The following is a 22,546-nucleotide window of genomic DNA, read 5'->3' on the forward strand; positions in this document are numbered from 1 at the left end:
TGCGATGGAATGTTTATGCACGTAGATGCCACAGTTTTAGTTTAAATTATAATATTGTCAACATTAGCCATTTAATGTTCATTTCTTATGGGAACAATTGAAAATATCAGGCCACTTCCCTCATGGTCCAGAGGTTAAGAATCTACCTTCCAATGCAGGGAACGCAGGTTCGATCCCTGATTGGGGAATTAAGATCCCACATACTTGGCCCTGCGGCCAAAAAAGTTTAAAAAATAAAACAAAATTTGCCAGAAAGCTTAAAGAAATAGTTGATTAAAACATCTCTCTATATAAAAAAGAGAAAGTATCAGATTTATCATTAATGAAGGTGAACAGTTATTGACATAAGAAACAAATGGGTATTGCCCCTGTGGATACAAGTAGAGAGGATACGCTCTCTGTTCGTCAAGTGTACATTAACCAGACCTAATTAATGCTATCAGAGAAGGCAGTGGCACCCCACTCCAGTACTCTTGCCTGGAAAATCCCATGGACGGAGGAGCCTGGTGGGCTGCAGTCCATGGGGTCTCTAAGAGTCAGATACGACTTAGCGACTTCACTTTCACTTTTCACTTTCATGAATCGGAGAAGGAAATGGCAACCCACTCCAGAATTCTTGCCTGGAGAATCCCAGGGACGGGGGAGCCTGGTGGGCTGACGTCTATGGGGTCGCACAGAGTCAGACACGACTGAAGCGACTTAGCAGCAGCAGCAGCAGCAATGAATGCTATTGGAAGTCAGAGACTGAATTTGAACATTGAACCTTTCTGTTAAGCATTGACCTAATCATACTTTCTGGCATACCTACGAAGGTTTATGGTTGAGATGTTTAATATGTGAGCAATGTTCCAGCTATCTCCACGCTAATCCTAGAATTTGGATCATGCAGAGTGTGTTACTAACATTTTACTGCTGCAATAAAAGACATTCCAAGAGGGCTCAGGGATTCAATCAGAAAACTTGAATTCATTATAGTAACTTGAATAGTGTGGGAATTGGGCTTCATTACTGTCAAACTGAAATCTCATTCCCATCTCTAATATTCTTATGGCGAACCCTGGCTTCTCGTCTTAAACTAAGCTAGAGACTGTTACCTGGTGGAAAACTCTGTCTCGTTACAGTGTCAAAAGGGTAGCATAGTAATCCAGGCTACAATTGATTCCATATTTTTGAGAGAGGAAAGGTGCTTGCATCATTCCATCATTCCATTCTGTGCTCAGCCTCTGAATTTCTGTGCTTGACATTCTGTTTATCTGCTCCTCTTCCTGAAACCTGATTTTTCTGATGATGTGGGGGCCTGGACCAAATCAACAGAAACCAAGGCCAGACAGAAGAGGTGAAGTCAAGGGTGACCTGTATTGTGCGGGCCCAGGAAAGTGAACCTGCGGAAGCGGGACTCAGAAAGGTGCCGGATCTGTACAAGGATGACCTGGCTCAGCGGAGAATTCAGAGCAGGCTCGGCCCTCACCGTGAGGCCCCAAGCTTTATCACGGTTGCCAGTATAACAGAAGCCGACCTGGAGACATGGGAGAGACTGAAAGTGTCAGAAAAGACGAGGTGTGTCGTGGTTCCCCCTAACAGTGGTATCATTTGACTTTGAGCAAATCAAACACTTATCCTTCTATCACTCTTTATTTTCACGGCCAGAAAAAAAGAAATACCTCTCAAAATACAGAGCATATTTTGCATGAGTTAAAACTTCATAATACTAAAAATTACAAGGAAACATCCTTTTTAATTCAACCGACTTATTGCGAATGCGTATTTCAATAGGCTTGTTTATTTGTAAGGAATTTAAACTTGACTTGTAAATCATTTTAATTATTTCATAGTACCTAAGATTTTCTTATGCTGTCATTTATGGCATTGGAAGTGATATTTTAAAAGCTGTAGAAAAGCACTATTTACCCAGGCAAGGCAATGATCATTTCTTCATTTGATTAATTACTGCAGAAGCAATTCTGCTTTAGCCATCCAAGTATTTTTCATACATCCACTATATTTTAAAAACTCTTCCTTGATCTGTACTCACCTTAGAAACCTTTGGAACTTATTTCCGGTTCTGACTAGGGATGGAGATGTGGAGCACACGTGTGCCCCTGAGCCTTCACCAGAAATTAAAGCGGAAACTGCCATCCGGGATGACTTTGCCAGCCGCAAGGCAAGGGCCTATAAGAAAGCTTCCAGCAGCCCTAGGCAGAAGTTCGTGCACTTTGGGCCAGTGACAGAGATAGATCAGCAGACGTGGAAGCGGCTCAGCATTGGCAGGGCGGGGCCGAGGGCGGATGCAGAGGAAGGCATCAGTCACGACAGCAAGACTCACACATGTGCTGTGTCTGCTGCCTCAGCGGCCACGTCCAGCTTAAAGGAAGACCGCATGCTTAATCCACAGAATGACTGCAGGTATTTTCACCATTACACGTGCAAGGAGGTCTGCATGGGAATCACTGCCGCTTTTAAAGGGTTCGCTGACTCACGTTAAAGGAACCCCCAGAGATGACAAAGTTTTAACAGGCTCTTTTGCTGGTTGGCAGAGAAGGGAGGTCAGTACCCCAGGGGGCAAGTGTGTGTGAAGTTAAAAGACATCCATTTTGATTCTGTTGTCACCAGAATCACTGCCTGGGAATGCCAATAATTTTGGCAAATGCCCCTTTTTCCCTCGGCCGCATTAAGCACTATTTTATTCATCAGCAACATTGAACAGACTAGATGGGATGTTTTACTGATACCCTTTGTGTTTTTCCTAAAAATATGTTGACAAAAATCTAGATTACCTATACGCTCCCTCCTTCCTGTCCCTTAAGGGAGGAAAAAATAGTTATTAGTATCGTAAGTTCAGATTTCAGATATCTAAGCAGACACACAATAAAGTAAACCTCCTCCCCCTCTACTTTTTAAAAACATACAACAGAACTCGAGTGGAAAGACTCCTTTGAGGGTTCCTATGAGTCAGGATTCCTTGGATGAGTAACCATTCAAATTTGTGAGGGATCAACTGGGAAAAGACCTTGTAGACCTGTCACCAGTCCTCATTCTTACCGGAGGGCTTCCAGATGTGAATTCCCAAGCCCTCTGTGGGGGATTCGGTTCTATCTATGGACGGGTCTTTCTTCCATTAAGCAGGTATAGCCTTAGATGGTAAAGACTCCACTCTCAATGCGGGAGACCTGGGTTCGATCCCTGGGTTGGGAAGATCCCCTGGAGGAGGGCATGGCAACCCACTCCAGTATTCTTGCCTGGAGAATCCCCATGGACAGAGGAGCCTGACGGGCTACAGTCCATGAGGTCACAAAGAGTCAGACACAACTGAGTGACTAAGCACAGCACAGGGCATTTATAAGATTCTAGATTCTCTGTATGCTAGGTGAGGAAGGGGTAACTTAGAGATCGGAGTCCAGTCTGCACCCCGCTGTCTCTGCATGGTCCAGCAAACGTTTATTTACTAAACATTTGCTCTGCCATCTCCAAGTGAATTGCTTTCCTCCCATTTGAAGTCCCAAACCCCTGTCCCCACATCCTCTTTTGTCTTTGGCTGAAGATGGTATCTAAGGTACCTTAGATTGGTAAGGTATCTTACCAATTTTAGTAAGCCACTCAGTTTTCCTGGGTTTCTTCCATGTAGACATGTTATTAAAATTTGAGTTTCTGTTAGGAAAAAAAAAGATTCTGGATTCTCCCAGGAACTTCCACTCCACCTGTGTGGCGGGAGCAAAGCAAAGCTCTTCATGGCAGGAGGAAATGCTCAGGACAGTCTCCTCCATGCTTTGTCCTTGAGCACATGGTGGATCATCTGTGACATACAGAGGAGTTTCTTTGGTTTGATTTCTTTGTGGATGATACCATAAATATAAATAACCTGGGTACACCAGAAGTCACTGCTGGAGATTCAGAGGCTAGTGGGGACCAGGCATGGAGGGGGTGGAAGTAAGAAATTAGTAAGAAATGCACCCTTGAGTCCTTGAGTACTAAGGGGTCGTCACTGAGCTCCATGGTGAGTCAGGCCAGCCTTCTTTGACTTTCTCAGGGCCTTACTTAGGTTCATATTCTATTATCCTGTTCTGAGGATGTCACCCTAACTAACCCAGCTTCTGGAACAGCAACCAAACTTTCTCTCTTAACCTTTCCATCTCAAAGACTTTCACTGTCTCCTTTCCTAACTCTTTTTCCTCTTCTCTCATGCCACCAATGCTACTTGTCACCAACAGAACAGTGACTTCTGATGTAGATGACTGTTGTAAAAGGGTCTCTCAGCTGGCTCCCGTGCCGGAGTCCCAGGAGGAGCGTAGCTTCAGTGCGGGCGAGGGCCCCAGGAGGACAGAGGAAGGTGAGGAGGTGGAAGATGACAGGCGGGGCCACGGCCTCTGGTGTGAATTCCTTCCCAGTGGTAAAGCTGTCCTGTCTGGCTTTAGTTACTCGCAAACAGCAGCCACAGGATCGCAAAGAAGAGCCTGAAGGAGTTGCTCAAAGAGATTCTGAGATGGCGCCAAAGGCCGAAAGATCCGAGGAGGGCGGCCAGCCACTGTGAGCGTTGCCTGCATTCCAGGGTGTGCTGCGTCTGCTGTGTGCGGCTGCCGGCTTCCCCGAAACGGCTCCCCCCAAACAGCTTAAGCCACAGCGTGCACTTGATGAGTGGTGTGGCATGGAGCAGAGTCCCTTAAAGGAATGCACCCGCCCCAGGGTCAGAGTTCTGCTTTCAGCGCCCCCGCTGGGTAGAGATTTTTAGCCTTTGCACGCGGTTGGGTGCTGGCCAGATTTCATTCTCAGGACTCATGAAAACCAAAAAGGGAAGCCCATTCCCGTGTAAGTATCAGTTGCATGAAGAAAGTCCCTGGTATTAATACTCAGTTGCTATGTGAGCTGCTGCCTCCATGAACATTGGCTTCTTCTGTCTTGAGTTAATGCCAAGCGAGTGATGCTACTGAAAATATCTTAAGCAGTAAGTGCCGTTTGACTGGCTGGACTGACATGCCCTAGTTGACATCCTGTGACCTCTGAATGGGAGGCTTCAGAGAGAGAAGAGAAATTAGAGAAGATGACAGCTCCTGTCTGGAGCCACAGTGGACCGAAAGGCCAAAGAAAATTGCACAATTCACAAAAAGATGACATGATGACCTGGAGAACTGGGATGTCTCATAGTCACATTGGATCCAACAAACCAGTTCCTTCCAGTTCCATTTGCAAAGCAACATATTTGGGAGGAATCTGCCAAGGGTCCGCCAATAAAAGATAAGAGGTCAAAAGATTATCCCAAGCTGTTTTGACTTTGTTTCTCCAGTCTGAGCCTTGATACATGCTTTGAATATGTTATTAATGCTTTACGGTTTATCAGCGCCACTTACCTGCTATTGCTAGCAGAAACAAAATGATTAAATGATTGGACCAGTTTACCAAGGTTTTTTTTTCCTCTCTTGCATGTAAGTAGGTATGGAAAGAATAGTTAAGTTGTGGATTGTCCTATAAACATTCTTTCTGACTACCATCTTGTGGGCAGCCTAAATGGGAAACTCTTATTTCTTCCTAGCTCACACGGAAGTCATCGGGTAGAGGAGTTGAACTTCTTTCTGACCTACTTGATTTCATTCTGATTCCAGGAGGGTCTTCCAGTCCTAAGAAGATATACATTACTTACAAAATTTATTTAATTTAATTTTAACATTATCAAATAGTGATTTCTAGAGGTAAAATTTTCATTCCATTCTATTGATTTAAAATGAAAGTAGGGAATATATATGGAGGAGGACATGGCAGCCTACTCCAGTATTCTTGCCTGGAGAATCCCATGGACAGAGGAGCCTGGTGGGCTACAGTCTATAGGGTCACAAAGAGTTGGGCATGACTAAAGTGACTTAGCATACATGCTGGGAATATATAAAAAAGATAATCAACAAGAACCTACAGTATAGTACAGGGAACTCTACTCAATATTCTGTAATAATATGGGAAAAGAGTGAAAAAAATGGATCGTATGTATGTGCATAACTGAATCACTGCGGTACACCTGAAACTAACACTATATTATAAATCAACTATACTTTTAATATAAAATACAAATAAAAAAATAAAACAAAAATAGGTGAAGAATAATCCTGAGATTCATGTTCTACTTTAAAATCCTATATGTTGAAGCTTCTGCTGTTATTTCAAAAGAGTAATAGACTTGTGAAAAGTGTGGTCTGCCAGATCCATGTAGAGCAGAGGAGCAAGAAGCGTTTAGCATAATTAAAGCTCCCCTATAAGACAGGAAGTAATAGAATTCTGCTTCCTTTGGTGGTAGTGAGACAGAAGGTAGGGTGGGGAGCAGAGAGAGTCTTAATCTCCAAATTTCAAGTTAATAGTCAAGCTGTCATTACCACCTGGATTTAACATACATTTTGCAGTCTTCTGAATCATAATGCTTCTAGTAGAGCCTTCTTGTAGCACTGGTTTCAGGGAGCAGGGGTGGCAGCGGTGCTCGCCCTTTCCAGGTGCTTCTGCTCTCTCCAGCTCACCTTCTCCTGGGAATTCACAGGTGAATGCCTGTTGGCTCCAGTTCACAACTGGGAAGCCTGCAGTAGAGAAGTTACACCTGGGTCCCAGCTGGGAGGGCAGGCTGGTGACGAGGTACTGCCTGGCCCAGCACACTCACTCAGTCCCCAGATGCCCTGATGTGGTGATGGGCGCTGCATCAGCAGGCTGGTGGGAAGCGGTTAGCAAGAGAGGAGAGGAGGAAGTGAGGCCTGTAGGCTGCCTGCTGGATACATTCTAGGCAGCCCATTTATTCCCTACACAGCCTTAGAGAGTGAGAAGTTGTATCTGTATTCTCCAGGAAGAAACCAAGTTGTATGGCAGAAACCAACACAACATCGTAAAGCAGTTGTCCTCCAACTAAAAAAAAAAGAAAAACCAAAGCCCAGGTCCACACAGCTGGCAATCACAGATCCAAGACCCAAACCCAGCTCTGTCTAAAGAGGGAGCTGCCATCCCATTCCAGTGCATTACCTACCAAGTTACCAGAGGAGACTGGAGGTCTCACGACTTCCCTTTCACTTGTATTCTGTCCCTCTGGACGGAATGGCTGGTTTGAGCATAAGGAGATATATTCAGAGTAACTGCGTGACAAAATTGTGTGAGGGAGCAGGCACACACGTTGGGAATTCGTGTTTCCTTTCAACAGGTGTTTATTGAGTAATTGCTATGCGTGAAATACTGTGCTGGGTGCTGCTGGAGGATAGTCTTAAATGACAGGTGAACTCATTTCTCCTCCTCACTTCAAATGGCGTTCGCGCTAGTTCACAACGTTGCTGAGCATTGATCCTGAAGTGCTTTATTTGTGCTGAAAACTACACAGATGCAATCAACAGGTGAAGAAAGTACTCTCTTTACCTTCTAAATACCCCTGCCCTCACAATTGAACTTTATTAATTGCTGGGTTTTGGTAGGATGCTTATACCAACTGTGATTTGTCTGGCCGGTATTATAGGTCTGTTGACTTACCTACTTTGCATTTTTTTTTAAATCTCTTTATTAGTCATTTTTTAAAACTCATCTTTTCTTTTGTATATTTCATAGAACCACTGAGAAAATCATTGGAAGCCCAAACTCTAATTATCTTCTCCATAACAGCAAAGGCAATTCTGATTAAATTGGTTCCTTCTTAAAGCTAATAAATTTGTCTGAGAGGAAATGTCTTAAAGCCACAAGTATATAGTAAACAGATAAATGAAGGGTATCTTCAGAGACTGCACTAGTCTTTTCCATTTCCTGAGTATCCAATAAGGATTTAGTAAATACTTATGGAGGGCCTGGTCTGGTCACTATTCAGGGAACCCCCAAAGAAAAAATCCCGACTCTCATGGACCTTGCATTGCAGGGTTAATCAACATTTGTTGGTAGAGGTCTCCATGAAATGCTGCTGAGTATTTTGTGTAGAAGCAATTTAAATTCTAATATATCCTGCATGCAGCAACACAGGTGAACCTCATAAATGAAATGTGCTAATAAGGAAGCCAGACTCAGAAGAGTACATTCTATGTGATTCTGTTTACACAGCACAAGGCTCAATGCTGATTTGTGGTTTGTGAAGACTCATCAAGGTGTGTGTGTATGGTCTGTGCACTTTCTGTACGTATAGTTTACTTCAGTAAAACGTTAATTAAAATATTCAAATCAACACAAAAACACCAACTATCGATTGAACATTTCTAGATTAAACATCCATTAGGAATAACTTCTCTGCTTATTTCCATAGATAATTTAGAAAACACAATATATATTCAAATGTCTATTCCAGTAGGCCTACTAGTGAACTGGGAAACATCTATCCAGGCTTCAGAATTAACACTGTTAATTCTGGGTGGAATTTACACTGTTCTGTCCTCTTTCTTGATGTGAAGGAATTCATCTGCCTCCATGTGGAGGTGGTTATGGAAAACTAAATGTCTTAAGTCAAACTTTAGCACCTTCTAAAACTATCCCCCAGAGAAGCAGAAAATGGGTCTTACTTCCGGAAGAAAAACATCCACAAACGCCTTCCTTTTCTTGCTTTTGGCCATTTCAACTGAAACTCCTATTAGTCTTTCACTGGTATGGTTGCCCTCACTGTGCGTGAAAATAGTTATTAATGAATTCATAACTGTTACAAGGTAATGAGGCATCAGAGAGAAAGGTGTCTGTGTGTGTACACCAATGTGTTTGGGGTTTTTTCTCTAAGATCATAGGAAGAGACCTTTAGAAATTACTCCCTTCCCCCTATATTGTTATGAAACTGAACATAGGATCAGGTAGTTTTTGCTGAAAACCCCCAAATTTAATTTTTCGGACTGAAAGCCTGGAATTTTTTTTCTTTGCTCAAATAAGTCTTTGTCCACCATCAGAATGCATGAATAAATTGCCTTTCAGGGCATAGGTAAGAACCTTCTCTTAAAATTCCCCTTTCCAGAAATAGTCACTTGTGGGAGCTACTTTTATCAAATGTGCTTAAATATGCCCTTGTAATATTCTAATTTTTTTTTCTAATTTGACCTTTTTCTTTGTTTTATCAGATACATTAAAACTTAAAAGGCCCATATCAAAGAAGGTGCAACTTTGTAGCTCTAAATAATCAGAAGAATATAAAAGATTGTTTAAAAAAAAAAAACTTTGCTTTTTCAAGTTATGGAATATTATCCACGTCTGGTTTTGATTAAGGCTGCCAGTTTTCTAGGAATTGTGGTTTTTGTCAAATGCATGCGGAAGGCACTGATTGGTGTTCTGGTTGGAGTTCTGGTTTGCTTTCAGAAACCTTCAGAAACACTGTTTGATGTTATTTGTGCAAATGCATTAACACATCAGGGAAAGGGTCAGTAAGCGTGTGCTTCTATGCTGGGTGTCCATTACAGCCCATTACTCTACACAGAAAGGCAAAAACCAGTTCAACCGTTTGTGAATGACCGTAATACACATTTGGTTTTTTCAAAGCTGTCTTCTCTAAACATTGTGGGTTGCACCTAAGCCTTTTTGTGTTTATATTGAAACGATTTCTTTCTTTGTGGGTAACATGGAGAGGTATTTTTTATTTCCCCTTTGGGTTTTCCTACAAATTTCGCATTCTTCAGAAATGTCAAGACTTTGCTTTCATTTTTAGCCATTGGTGAATATTGCTAATTGTATAATGACACTTCTCTTCCAGTATGATCAGCAAAAAAGGTTTGGCACGTATACATTTCACTTGTAGTTTTTATTTCCAGCTTGGTTACAGTGTTAACCTTCTGTCTTGCCAATCCTCTAATTTTGGATTTGGTCTTATAGATACGGACCGAGAACTCCTGTGTCTGACGACGCAGAGTAAGTTGTTTTGTATTCATAGGAATACATTAATTATAGCCTAAACTGCATGCTTCCAGTACTCACCACTAATTGAAACGCAGTTAATGTAACAGTGGACTGAAGAGCTAACTGACTCTTCTCTGCAGCCTCAGAGAAGCCCTTGAAATTGGAATGCAAAACATATGTTCTGTGCAGGAGAGATGAATGAAAAAGCCACTTAAGCATGATTCTAATATGCAGCTGCTGCTTAAAACTTAACATTTGCTTTTCATAGATGGGGCATGTGAAAGTTGTTCTTGTTAGGGTTTGGAAGTTGGAAGCTGTTCTGAACCATGGAATTGTTAAAAGGCTCTTCTGCGCTTTGCATTGAATCCTTGATATGTGAAGGCTTAGCTGTGCAGCAGTTATTCTCAAAGACACATTTTTTTTTAAGCTAAGAAAATAAATTCTAAACCACTAATGATAGATTCAGAAGCCCAAGTTCCTCCCAGGTTGCAGTAATATAAACTGTGGGATGCCTGAGCCCAGAACGCTGGGGTTTCGTTCATGTTCCATGGCACAGCCAGGGGTCAGGATGTGCAACATGACTTGGGTTGCCTCTCCTTGGTCTCCGCTCCTCCCAGAGATACATTGCCCATCCCCAGCCTCACATACGAATTTGAGATGAATCTACTTTCTCCCATCTGTGACCTCATTGACTCCATTTCAAAAACAGATTCCCCATAGGCAGAGCATTCTGAAACTGATAGCCAGATCAGAAGTTTTCTTTGCAGAAGGCTGGCTTGCTCAGGTTTAAGAAACATGATCAATATCTCACTGCAACACCAGTGGCCCGCTAAGCCTGATGTCTATCCTCTGGAAGAGGTGTTTTGTGGCCTTGTGGGAGTCTAGGCCATTCTAAGAGTGAACCCCAACATTCTCCCTGCCTGTCTTCCTGGCCTGAGCCATAGTTTCGAGTCACTGAGTGAGGAATCCAAGTAACAGTGTAGAACAAATATCATTTCCACCAGTAACTGCAATCAGGCCACACATCTACTGTATTTGAACTGTGCTTTTTTTCCATGTTTGTGTTCAAGATGTCAGCTTAGTCTGACTTTTAGCTCTAAGCAGTCTGACTCGAGTGCCAAGGAGATCAGTTTCCGATGTGTGATGTATGATTGCTTTGTGGCCTGACACACGGAACATTCATATCTCAGAACTAAATTCAGCCAGAGCTTGACTGACTGCATGGAGTTAAGTAGTCTATAAAACTGAGCCCTGGTTATTGCTTTTAAAATCTACAGTGGCAGTATTTAACATTCACTGAAAGGAGGATTATATAAGATTGATAGGCAAAACACTACTTTGATTTGGTTAGCAAAAACATTTTGATAGAATGGATTTACTCTTCATCATTGCAAAGCTGCTGTGCAATTTGCCTAATACAGATCTCTCAAAAACCCTGAAAGCTGAAAGAAAAGGAGCTATATTAAAGAGCTTTTGAATGCTGCCTGTACCTGAATATGAAACCTCACCCACGGGAAAAGTAAATGATTTTTTAAATCAAGTGGGGGTGCAGACTCCTCTAAATTTACCAAAAAAAAAAAAAAGGCAAGCAGCTTGTGATCCAGGAAGAGTATAAGGAGCTTCTTGTCCAGGGGTCTTATCTGGGAACATCTAAAGGGCTGAATTTCCTTCTTGGAATAGACATAATTTATATGAAATCAAGTGATCAAGTGGGTAAGAAAAAAAAGTTATGTCAGGAGTTTTTTTTTTTAATAGAAATTTATAATATGTTTCATTTCTTTTCTCACTATCTCCCTTTTTCAAAAACTTTACAGACCACTATTGGCACAGGCTCTATTTATTCATAATTGACACATTCTTAAAATGCAGCCCAATCAAAAAAAGATGTGCCCTTTAAGGAGAATGCGGGTCAGGGGCAGACCTACCACACAGGCAAACAGAAATTTCCGCCTCCTGGCAAGCCAAGAATGTTTCCATGGATTTAGTTTCACCTTCTTGCCCTTCTCTTCACTTCCACATACCTCCTCTCCCAATGGTCCCCACCATGGAGCCTGGAAACTGAGAGAGCCAGAGGCCATTTTGCTCTTAATTCCCTTACCTTAGACTTGGTCCAGAAACAATTTCCAGGCTCCCCTGGAGTACTTTAATCCTGGCCCTAAGAACTGCCAACCCACTGCAGGGAGAGGCTCCTGGGCTCTACAGCCAGGCGCCCTGTTCCCAACAGCCCAGGAGCATGGCCTGTTGTGCTGAGAAGCATAGATTTGGTGCAAGTCCTGTTAACATTGTGGAACCTAGACTTCTCCAGGGTTCCCTGAAGTGCTGTGCTCTACTAAATCGCTTCAGTCATGTCCAACTCTTTCGACTCTATGGACTATAGCCTACCAGGCTCTTCTGTCCATGGGATTTTCTAGGCAAGAATACTGGAGTGGGTTGCCATGCCCTCCGCCAGGGAATCTTCCCGACCTAGGGATTGAACCCACATCTCTTATGTCCCCTGCATTGGCAGGCAGGTTCTTTACCACTAGCACCACCAGGGCCTCCCACCTCATCCCTCTACATGCACTTCTTCATTTTGGAGGCTGAGTCCAATCTCTGAATGAGGGAAGATTTTCTGAATGGTGACTCAGCTCATTTTCTGTCTACTATTATCAGTCCTCAGCTTGCTTCCTTTTTTGAAATGGCTTAAAGGTATTGCTCATAGTTTTATTATTTCTCTTTTGCTGGTGTTGCTTTTTAAAGAAAAAAAAGCTCTAACCAGAAAAAAAAAAAAAAAAAGTACTTCCTGGTATAGGAGAAGGCAGACAAGAGTTTCTCTTTTTATTTCACTAACCAGCTTTTGGCCATATTTGGGCTGTGGTAGTTAGAACTTCACGGTAGAAACAGAAATAGGAACCTGGGACAGAAGAAGGCAGTTCTGAAGGCCTTGTTCCCACCCTCTCCATGCCAATCAAGTGAGATAAGCAGTCTGAAATCCTGGAGAAGCCTGCCATTTTCTTACTGCCGTCCCAGAAGACTTTGCCCTATGGCCATCAGTGTGACCTAAACCAAAATTCTGCCCTTTAAAAATTACAGATGGCAAAGTTGAAGGAAAGGACCTCCTTTCTCTCCCATAATCTGCCAGCTATTAGTAGATTACAATAGAGTCTGAGAGGGGTTTATGTCTTCTAAGACCTTCACAAAGCCTATAAATTGCCTTGAAAGAGAAACAGGCTGAATTTTATACATTTAGAGTTAAGTTGTTTTTTTTTTTTTAACTCTGAAAGGAAGATGGGATGAGTTCGGGTCCCCTTCTGGAAGGGTTGTTTGAGGGTATTATGATCCATGAAGTTTAAAACCCATGAATTAGACTTTTCTACCTAATTCTGCAAATTTCTGAATTTTCCTTAAACCACATTAATAAGTAGCATCAAATAGGTAACACATCGCAGTCCCTCCTCTCTTTAGAGGACTACAGTTTATCTTCCAGGAAGACACAGTCACCACAAGCAACACTGTGCCCTGAATCTGTGGACAGCTCACACAGTAGCGTGTCATATCCATGCAAATAGAAGCCTTGGGTCAAAGAAAGTCCTACGCAGCCGAATTATTAGAAACAGGTTAGAGGACAGTCTTCAGTTTTCACTCTCTTTTCACACAGTTTTCAAAGACTCAAATTGTCCAACATCTAAAGAGAGGGGAGAGGCACTCATACATTCATATTTGAGTAGACTGAAATGAACGTGGGTAGCCATTGCTTTGGGATTGTCTTCTCCTTCCAGAGAGCCGCCTGCTAAGGAACCCCTGGCATCCAGCGATGCTGCTGCTGTGCTTTGTCTGGCCACGGGGATAACTATTTTGGACATCACTGATGATGTCTGGAATTAGTTAGTGTCTTGGTGCATGGCTCTTCTTTTTCTTTGTGTTAAGCTGGCTTCAAAAATGGACTGTCACAGTCTTCTGTTCTTAAAGGGCCCTCCACTTGTTGGGCGCTTTATAACCCACGTGGTCCCAGAGCTAGTCATTTCTTTGAGAGGAAAAAAAAAAAAGGAAGATTTTGCTTTGGTTTTTATTTCTATTTTCATCTTTCTGCTTCAGCTTTCGCTGTAACAAAGGTCTGTAATAAGCATTGCAGAAAAGGCCCTATGGTCTTACCCAACATTTAATAAGCTCCTGCAGAATATATCAATTATATGAACAGCCTAAAGGTTCTTAAAATTTGATTCCAAATCCTTTTGCTTTTAAAAGAGTATATGCAGAGGTATCCTGTCAGAAATAAAGTGAAACCCTCGTGAGAATTTTAGGATATAAAGTATACGCTGATTTTTATATTTTGCCCTTAGCCTTACCATAAAATACCTTATTTTCTTGATTTCAAGATGCCATCAACATACTACAGATTTACAGTTTTACAGGACATAAAAATAAACCACAACAAACATATGTATCATTTGTGCATAGTTCTTGGATGCATTCAAAATTCAGAAAATACGACATGAAAAAGTGGTGCCTTAGATTGAGGCTGTATGATCACTTTTTTAATGGAGAAATTGCCTGTTAATGAAGAAAGCATTTAAGCCAGACCTACACAAAGAAGCATTTACTGCAATTAAATTTTCACTTCAGGGGACACCATCCTCCTTCCCCACAAATTCTCTCCAAGTTATACATGTTAATGCTCTTAATTTTATTTTCTAATACATTTATAAGTGAGACCAGCTCAGAGTTTCAAATACCTTTTCAAGCCTCTTAGTTTAAACACATCTAGGCCCCAACATGTAAAATTAATTGACCGATTCAGCCATCACTGAAGACAAAGATGGTCACATTTTGGCTTCTGCTTCAAAAGAAGAGCTGAGGCTCCTAGCATGCCCGCTGCTGCCGGCTGAGGGAGGAACAGATTGCAGACCCCGTGGCTGCCTTAGGCTGCGGAGGGAAAGGGACTGTTTTCCATACGCGGTAGCGCCCCCACGCGGCGGGACGCCCCAAGTGCGCAGAGGTAGGAGGGGTGCTCATCTCTGTCCGCTCGTTGTCTGCTCTCTCCACGCGCAGGAGCACGAGTATGTTTGACATGCGGTGTGAGGAAGAAGCCGCGGTGCAGCCGCACAGCAGGGCCCGCCAGGAGCAGCTGCAACTGATAAACAGCCAGCTGCGGGAAGAGGATGACAAATGGCAGGATGTGAGTGCTGGGGCCACGGCCGTGGGCAGTGGGGAGACTGCGCTGCCCGCTGGGCAAGAGGCCCTTTGGAACAGAGAATCAGAATCAGATTGGGTGGGAGCCTCGGGCTGGAAAGCCATGCAGAAGAAAGGGGGGCCCGGAGAAGACTTCAAACAGTGAACACCGCCCATGTGGGAATTAAGGAAAGTACCCTTGCTGAAGTTTGGCCAGAAAGCAGAGGGGAGCGGGTGGGAGGCAACTAGCATGCGATGCCATATCAAGGATGCACTTGCTTCTGAGTTTGTGTATTTGGAATTGATAATAATGATGATGGTGACCACAATGATAACTGTCAACACTGAAAGCATGCCAGTAACAGGTACTGTTCTGAGTGCCTTGCAGTTAATCGTTCTTGAATCCTCTCAGTAACTCGGTATACTAGCAACTGTAGATATTACTGTCCTCAGCCAACAGAGGAGTCCCAGAGCAGTGAAGTAACTTGTCCAGAGTCACACAGCTAGTGAATAAGAGATCGAGAATGGCTCCAGGGCCTAATGGGGGCCTTGGGATTGTCTGTGAGCTGAGAGCAGAGAGCTAGGGCAGGAGAGGAACTTGAAGATCTGTATGAAACGAGAGAGAGAGTGGACTATTTCATCTCATCCTCACAGAGCGCTCTGAGGTAGTCACTGCAGATTTGACTCTACCTTTAGTCAACTGGTGAACTTTTCCAAAGTCGATAAATTGTGGTCACGATTATGTCTATGAGATATCAAGCACTTACTATGTGCCTGGCACCTGAAGTGCAACACCTCATTTCACCCTCACAACAAGCTTGCAAGAGTAGGTATCATTATCATTTCTGTTTTGGAGATGAGGAAACTGAGGTACAGAGAGGCTAAGAAGCATGCTTGAGATTCCAAAGCATGGAAGAGATGGAGCTGGGATTCTTTCCCACAGCCACATGCCTACCTAACTCCAGACTCCTACCTCTTTCTCATTAGGCTCTAATTGCCCATAGGATTTGTGGTGAAGTTGTCATAAGGATCAGATGACTTAGGACATGATCAGATGACTTAGGGCATACAGAACTATTGGTTCTACAAGACCCCAAAACCAATTGTTTTTCTGCTTTTTCTTCCTTCCCTGAGGGAATTTGTGTAGGTCTGTGGTTAATTCCTACCATTCTATTGTCAGCGAGTCCATTCACAATGCAGAGGTCATAAATAGCAAGGAATGAAGTTTCTTACAATACCTGTGAGACAATACTTTATGGCAACCAACACGGGATACACTAGCAAGTTTTATGTTGCCGTGTTTTACAAAATGTGCTGCCCTGCTCTGGATAATGTAGAATATCTGAAGGTTTCCTGCCTTCAAGATATTCCTGTTCCAGCCAAACTTAAACTGGATTGTAGAGGAATGTCTTAGCCTGGCCCACAATCAGCACTCACTAAACCCTTAAGTGTAGAAATGGAATTACATGCAAGTCTGAAGAAGAGTGTTCTGTCTCCCTCCCCCTCCCCCATAGGACCTGGCTCGTTGGAAGAGCCGTAGAAGAAGTGCTTCTCAGGACTTAATCAGAAAAGAGGAAGAAAGGAAAAAGATGGAGAAGCTGCTGGCTGGAGAGGATGGGACAAGGGAACGAAGGAAAAGCATAAAAACCTACAGAGAAATCGTCCAAGAAAAGTGGGTTCTTTCTGTTGTTGTTTAATGTACAGTTAGTTAGATGCGCTTTTTCTAAAAATTGTCAGTCATCACAAAGGCTCTGACAGTAATATTACACACCCTGTTTGGTCTCTTCAGCTCTACTTGGGGTCCTACCAAGGTCCTCGTTGCAATTCCTGTGACTGTTGACTTTGTTCTTGCTTCCCCTCCCATGTCTACCCTTTAGAGAGCGGAGAGAAAGGGAGTTGCATGAAGCATACAAGAATGCACGGACCCAGGAGGAGGCAGAGGGTATCCTTCAGCAGTACATTGAGAGATTCACCATCAGTGAAGCTGTTCTTGAACGTTTGGAGATGCCAAAAATCCTGGAAAGAAGCCATTCAACAGAGCCAAACTTATCCCCCTTCCTCAGCGACCCCAACCCTATGAAATATCTGCGGCAGCAGTCACTGCCTCCACCCAAGTTCACTGCCACTGTGGAAACCACCATCGCTCGTCCCAGCGTTCTGGATGCCAGCATGTCAGCAGGCAGTGGGTCTCCGAGCAAAACTGTCTCTCCCAAAGCAGTGCCTATGCTGACACCCAAGCCTTACTCCCAGCCCAAAAACTCTCAAGAGGTTCTGAAGACCTTCAAGGTAAGATGAGTCCTTTAAGGGTAGAACCAAAACTGAACTCCCTGGGGAAAATAAGCATCTTATCTCAGGAAGATGCAGTGGTTTTTATCAAACAAAAGCAAATGCATTAACATGTACAGTTATGAAGTTTATGTGTCTCTGAGATTTGGTTTGCAAATAATTCAGGGATTGATGATTCTTCTCTAAGTGAAGTCGTTCAGTCATGTCTGACTCTTTGCAACCCCACGGACTGTAGCCTATCATGCTCCTCCATCCATGGGATTTTCCAGGCAAGAGTACTGGAACAGGTTGCCATTTCCTTCTCCAGAGGATCTTTCCAACCCAGGGATTGAACCCAGATCTCCCACATTGTAGGCAGATGCTTTACCATCTGAGCCATCAAATAACTTAGGATTCTTCTCAAGTCCTATTTTTAATACTGATGGGCTTGAATGAGATTGGTGGTTGAGTCACCTCCATGAGCAAGGTCTATTTCATAGTTCGATGTGCTGAGCGACTGAACACGCATGCATGCATGATGGTATGATATCTCCATAGCAATGGTAACAAACCCCAATTTAGCAGCACCCTAGGTATCTCCATTTATCTAGGGGTATTGAAAATGCCTCAAAACAAACTTTTAATGACCTTTAGTGTAAATAGAGGTATATGCAGTTACCTCTGTGTACACCTCTAAACATCATAACTGAAAAGCTGCTGCTGCTACTGCAGCTAAGTCACATCAGTCGTGTCTGACTCTGTGCGACCCCATAGACGGCAGCCCACCAGGCTCCGCCGTCCCTGGGATTCTCCAGGCAAGAATACTGGAGTGGGTTGCCATTTCCTTCTCCAATGCATGAAAGTGAAAAGTGAAAGTGAAGTTGCTCAGTCGTGTCTAACTCTTCACGACCCCATGGACTGCAGCCTACCAGGCTCCTCTGTCCATGGGACTTTCCAAGCAAGAGTACTGGAGTGGGTTGCCATCACCTTCTTCAGAAAAGATGCTACCACTGGGGGAAAAAAATGATAATATAAGAAATACATGATATATACTTGGTATTCAAATGAGAGATTTTTTAAAAAAAATTTTAGGTGGGAAGAATCTATATTATTTTGGAAGTGGGGGGAGGTGCCAATGAACATGTAAAATAGTGTTCCAGAACCAAAGAACCTATAGCAGCCAAACATCTTTTTTCATCCTCAAATCCTAGTATTTTTCCTTGCGTCAGGAGGAAGTACTCATCCTTCATCTCAAGAGAGACGACAAAGAAAAGTCAGTTTCCCTTGTCCCTGCACGCCACATGGGTTTATAATAGAAGACAGAGGTGGAATTCATCAGTGGCAGACACAGACATGTGACTGTAAAGGATGTTTGCTAAGCTAAACTAACTGAGCACTGTGTGTGTGTATCTTCCTATTGAGTTTCAGAGGGAGCCGAGCCATATTTCTAACTTTCTTAGCATCTTTCTTAGCTTAACTCTGAATGTATCTTTAAAATCTGTGTCTTAGGCCTTGATCAAACGAAAGAAAAATGTCCTTTCCGTCTCATCTAGGTTCGATTGAGATGTTTATCCCTCCAAGGGCAATCGCTGTGTGTTTGTCCACAGCTTCGTCCTAAGAGGCTGGTGTCTGTGCCTAGGCACTCAACAAGTGTCTGTTGAATAAGCACATGCATTTTTCCTGAGAAGATGAGATACTTATCATGCAGACTGGTGCACACACAAATACACACGCAATCACATGTGCTCGGCAGGCTGCCTAAGTACTGTAGCAGCTCTTCTTCACCCGGGGCCCACGGCCATCAACTGTCTGATAGCTTCTCGAAAAGGTTGGTTTGATATTGAGGTGGCCCAGGACAGGGACAGGGAATACATGCATTTAACTTGGTATCCAAGGAATGTGATCTGTTAGTCTAGATGTCCATTTGCTTTCCTTTATATAAACAGTACAATGTGATCGTTTAAACAAAAGAATTAGGATAGATGGCTTCATGGCGAGACCCTGAGAAAACCCAGTTCCTACCATTGTGGCAAGACAGTGTGGAGGCTTCAGGGGAGGTAGAATGACGGACTTGGATAGAGGTCCTTTTAGAGCTGGAGCTCACCAATGAGCCCTCAACTTATCGTAGGTCCTGATGGCTGTCAGCCCTGTTCACAGCCCCACCATCGACTGGGTGAGCTCACTCATGGTCAAAGGTAGCATGGAAATGGACAGTTGTTACCAGGTAACACCAGAACTGGAGCTAAGGTGTGTGTGCGTGTGTATTTTCCTATGGGGAGAAGGTGGGCATGGGAGGCAGGGAATACAGGCTCAGTTTCTTAGTACAACAGATTTAAGAGTAAAAGAAGTGTCAATAAAATGAAGGAGCAGTAAAATGGTTTAAGGCAGTGTTTTCAAACTGAGAGTTGCCACCTATTGCTAGGTTATGAAATCAATTTAGTGGTTTGGAATCAGCATTCTTTTTTCAAAAAAACATTATTAGATATATTATACTAATAGATATAATTAGATATATTAATATATATTAATAATAAACATATATTATAAAATATATATATTAGAATATAATATTTAAAAACAGTATAGTGCATCACATACAAAAAGGTAAATATTAATGGTTAAACTCCATTTCAGTTATCTTTATGTGTGTGTGCTCAGTTGTAATTTAAATTTTATGGATCACAGACAATAGACAAAACACTGACTTAAGGTAAATAATCTATAACTAGTATCTGCCCTTCTATTATTCTTTTTAAAAGATCTTAGAAGGTTTAGTAATAAGAATAGCTAACATTTATATACATAAATATGCCAGATACTGTTCTAAGTTCTGTGCATATATTAATACATAAATGATACCATAACAGCATCATTAAGGAGATACTATTAAGAAAGCTGAGTGCCGAAGAATTGATGCTTTTGAACTGTGGTGTTGGAGAAGACTCTTGAGAGTCCCTTGGACTTCAAGGAGATCCAACCAGTCCACTCTAAAGGAGATCAGCCCTGGGTATTCTTTGGAAGGAATGATGCTAAAGCTGAAACTCCAGTACTTTGGCCACCTCATGCAACGAGTTGACTCATTGGTAAAGACTCTGATGCTGGGAGGGATTGGGGGCAGGAGGAGAAGGGGACGACAGAGGATGAGATGGCTGGATGGCATCACTGACTCGATGGACGTGAGTCTGGGTGAACTCCAGGAGTTGGTGATGGACAGGGAGGCCTGGCGTGCTGCAATTCATGGGGTCGCAAAGAGTCGGACACGACTGAGCAACTGAACTGAACTGAGCTGACTGATTATCATAGAAAGGAGGAAACTGAGGTTGAAGATTATATGGCTGTTAAGTGGTGAAGCCAGAACTCAGGTTGCCTCACTGTAGGGCTTCCTCTCATGACCGCTCTATATACTGTCGGACTTGAAAGAGATTTCCAGGTACCTTCAATAAGTCAGACTAACCACCCTCACTCCTTTCTTGCTCCCACCACCATCCCTAGACATAGGGGCAAAACAGAGATATTTTAATGTGAATGGCCTCTTTTTCTTGAAAAAAAATGAGATGGTCAAATTAACTAGAAACAGGAATTTATTGTGGGGCTCCCCAGGTGGCTCTGGATAAGGAATCCACCTTTAGTGCAGGAGATGAGGGTTCGATCCCTGGGTTGGAAGATCCCCTGGAGGAGGGTATGGCAACCCACTCCAGTATTCTTGCCTGGAGAATTCCCATGTAGCCCTGGTGGGCTACAGTCCACGGGGTCACAAAGAGTCAGACATGACAAGTGACTGAGCACGCACGCACGCACACACGCACACAGGGATTTACTGTAACGTAGTAACGCACCAGGTTCCCTGCCCTCCATGCTTGCTTGCAAAAAGTATTCGTTACGCAAAAAGTATCCTCAACCATAACAGGATAACCTGTGAAATATTCCTGATCTAAGATGAGGTCCACCTAGTTTATATGTTTATTAGGAAAAAAAAAATCTCAAAATTGTGAAATAGCAGTCACAGAACTTCCAGGAAAAATTACTGGAATCCAAATATGCGACATGTATTTATACCTAAGATCCCTTGATTTTCTATACTACAAAATAAAAGCAGACCCCCAGTAAGTTGAGCATGAAATGTAATCTAAACGAAGTGACCTGAGAAGGCAGACCACCTTTTAAAGAAACCTGACCACCTTTTAAAGAAGCCCTCAAAGATGGCATTTAAGGGAGCCCTGCTTTCTAGACTGACGGAAGCATATAAGAGAACTTATTCTTTGTTGGACTGTGAATGGTAAATGCTAATGATTTAAGATGATTCTGAACATGTTGTTATAATCTTTCACTGGGGAATAGCATGTTCTTGTTCGTTCTGGGTTTTACAGGTCGATGGGAAAGTCACCATGAATGGAGAGACGACTCATGGTGATGAGGAGGAGAAGGAAAGAGAGTGTCCCACGGTGGCACTTGCCCCCTCGTTGACCAAATCCCAGATGTTTGAAGGTGTGGCCAGAGTGCATGGGTCCCCCGTGGAGCTGAAACAAGACAGCAATAGCATTGAAATCAACATAAAGAAGCCAAGTTCTGTTCCCCAAGAGCTGACAGTAAGAAGCAAGCTTTTTTTTTCCCCCTCTTTTTGAAATAATTTATTTTTTTAAAAAATAAGTAGGTCCTGATCATGATCATTTCCTTCTAGATGAGTATATTCATTTGCTAGGGCTGCCATAACGAAGTATCACAAACCAAGTGGCCTACACAGCACATGGTACAACTAGTTGTAGCATAGTCCTGCCGCTGGAAGTCCAAAGTCGAGGTGTTGTCCAGGCGGCTTCCTTCTGGGGTCTGCGAGGGAGAGTCTGATCCTGGCGTCTGCTGGCCTGCTGGCAGTCTCTGCCGTTCTTTGCCCTGGAGGTGTACCACCCCAATGTCTGCCTTCGTGTTCACATGACTCTCTCCCTGTATGTTGTCCGTGTCCAGATCTCCCTCTTTTTATAAGGACACAGGTCATACTGGTTTAGGGCTCCCCTCCAGCATGATTCAAGTGGTAAAGAATCCGCCTGCTAATGCAAGAGAGGCAGGTTCGATCCCTGGGTCAGGAAGATTCCCTGGGGAAGGAAATAGTAACCCACTCCAGTACTCTTGCCTGGGAAATCCCATGGACAGAGGAGCCTGGTGGGCTACAGTCCACATGGTTGCAAAGAGTCAGACACGACTGGGCAGGCACATGCCATGCCACTTCAGTGTGATCTCATCTTAATTTAACTACATCTACAAAAATCCTATGTCCAATAAGGTCACATTCTGAGATACTGGAGGTGAGGACTTCCACGTATAAATTTGAAGAAGGACACAGATCAGCCCC

At 43.1% G+C, this 22,546-nt stretch overlaps 1 protein-coding gene and 1 long non-coding RNA gene across 28 annotated transcripts in view; one reads left to right on the forward strand and one right to left on the reverse strand.

The window, feature by feature from the left end:
• LIMCH1 (LIM and calponin homology domains 1) overlaps window positions 1–22,546 on the forward strand; it is a 351,821-nt gene that overhangs the window by 283,794 nt on the left and 45,481 nt on the right. For 12 of the 27 annotated variants that reach the window (XM_061420004.1, XM_061420009.1, XM_061420006.1 and 9 more), the window contains 5 exons: window positions 9,766–9,801; window positions 14,818–14,944; window positions 16,452–16,609; window positions 16,815–17,223; window positions 21,570–21,788. In XM_061420004.1, the coding sequence (XP_061275988.1) occupies window positions 9,766–9,801; window positions 14,818–14,944; window positions 16,452–16,609; window positions 16,815–17,223; window positions 21,570–21,788 (949 nt within the window). Of the gene's footprint in view, window positions 1–1,314; window positions 1,558–2,070; window positions 2,404–4,205; window positions 4,325–4,409; window positions 4,522–9,765; window positions 9,802–14,817; window positions 14,945–16,451; window positions 16,610–16,814; window positions 17,224–21,569; window positions 21,789–22,546 lie in introns of all 27 variants that reach the window. The other 15 variants (XM_061420003.1, XM_061419994.1, XM_061419997.1 and 12 more) reach the window with 2 other exon arrangements.
• Window positions 1,338–3,346, reverse strand: LOC133249480 (uncharacterized). The gene is made up of 2 exons (XR_009736976.1): window positions 3,040–3,346; window positions 1,338–1,516 (listed from the first exon to the last, which is right to left on the reverse strand). It is a non-coding gene; the product is annotated as an uncharacterized LOC133249480 (long non-coding RNA).

This window comes from Bos javanicus, chromosome 6 (assembly GCF_032452875.1).
Source record: "Bos javanicus breed banteng chromosome 6, ARS-OSU_banteng_1.0, whole genome shotgun sequence".
Lineage (NCBI taxonomy): Eukaryota > Metazoa > Chordata > Mammalia > Artiodactyla > Bovidae > Bos > Bos javanicus.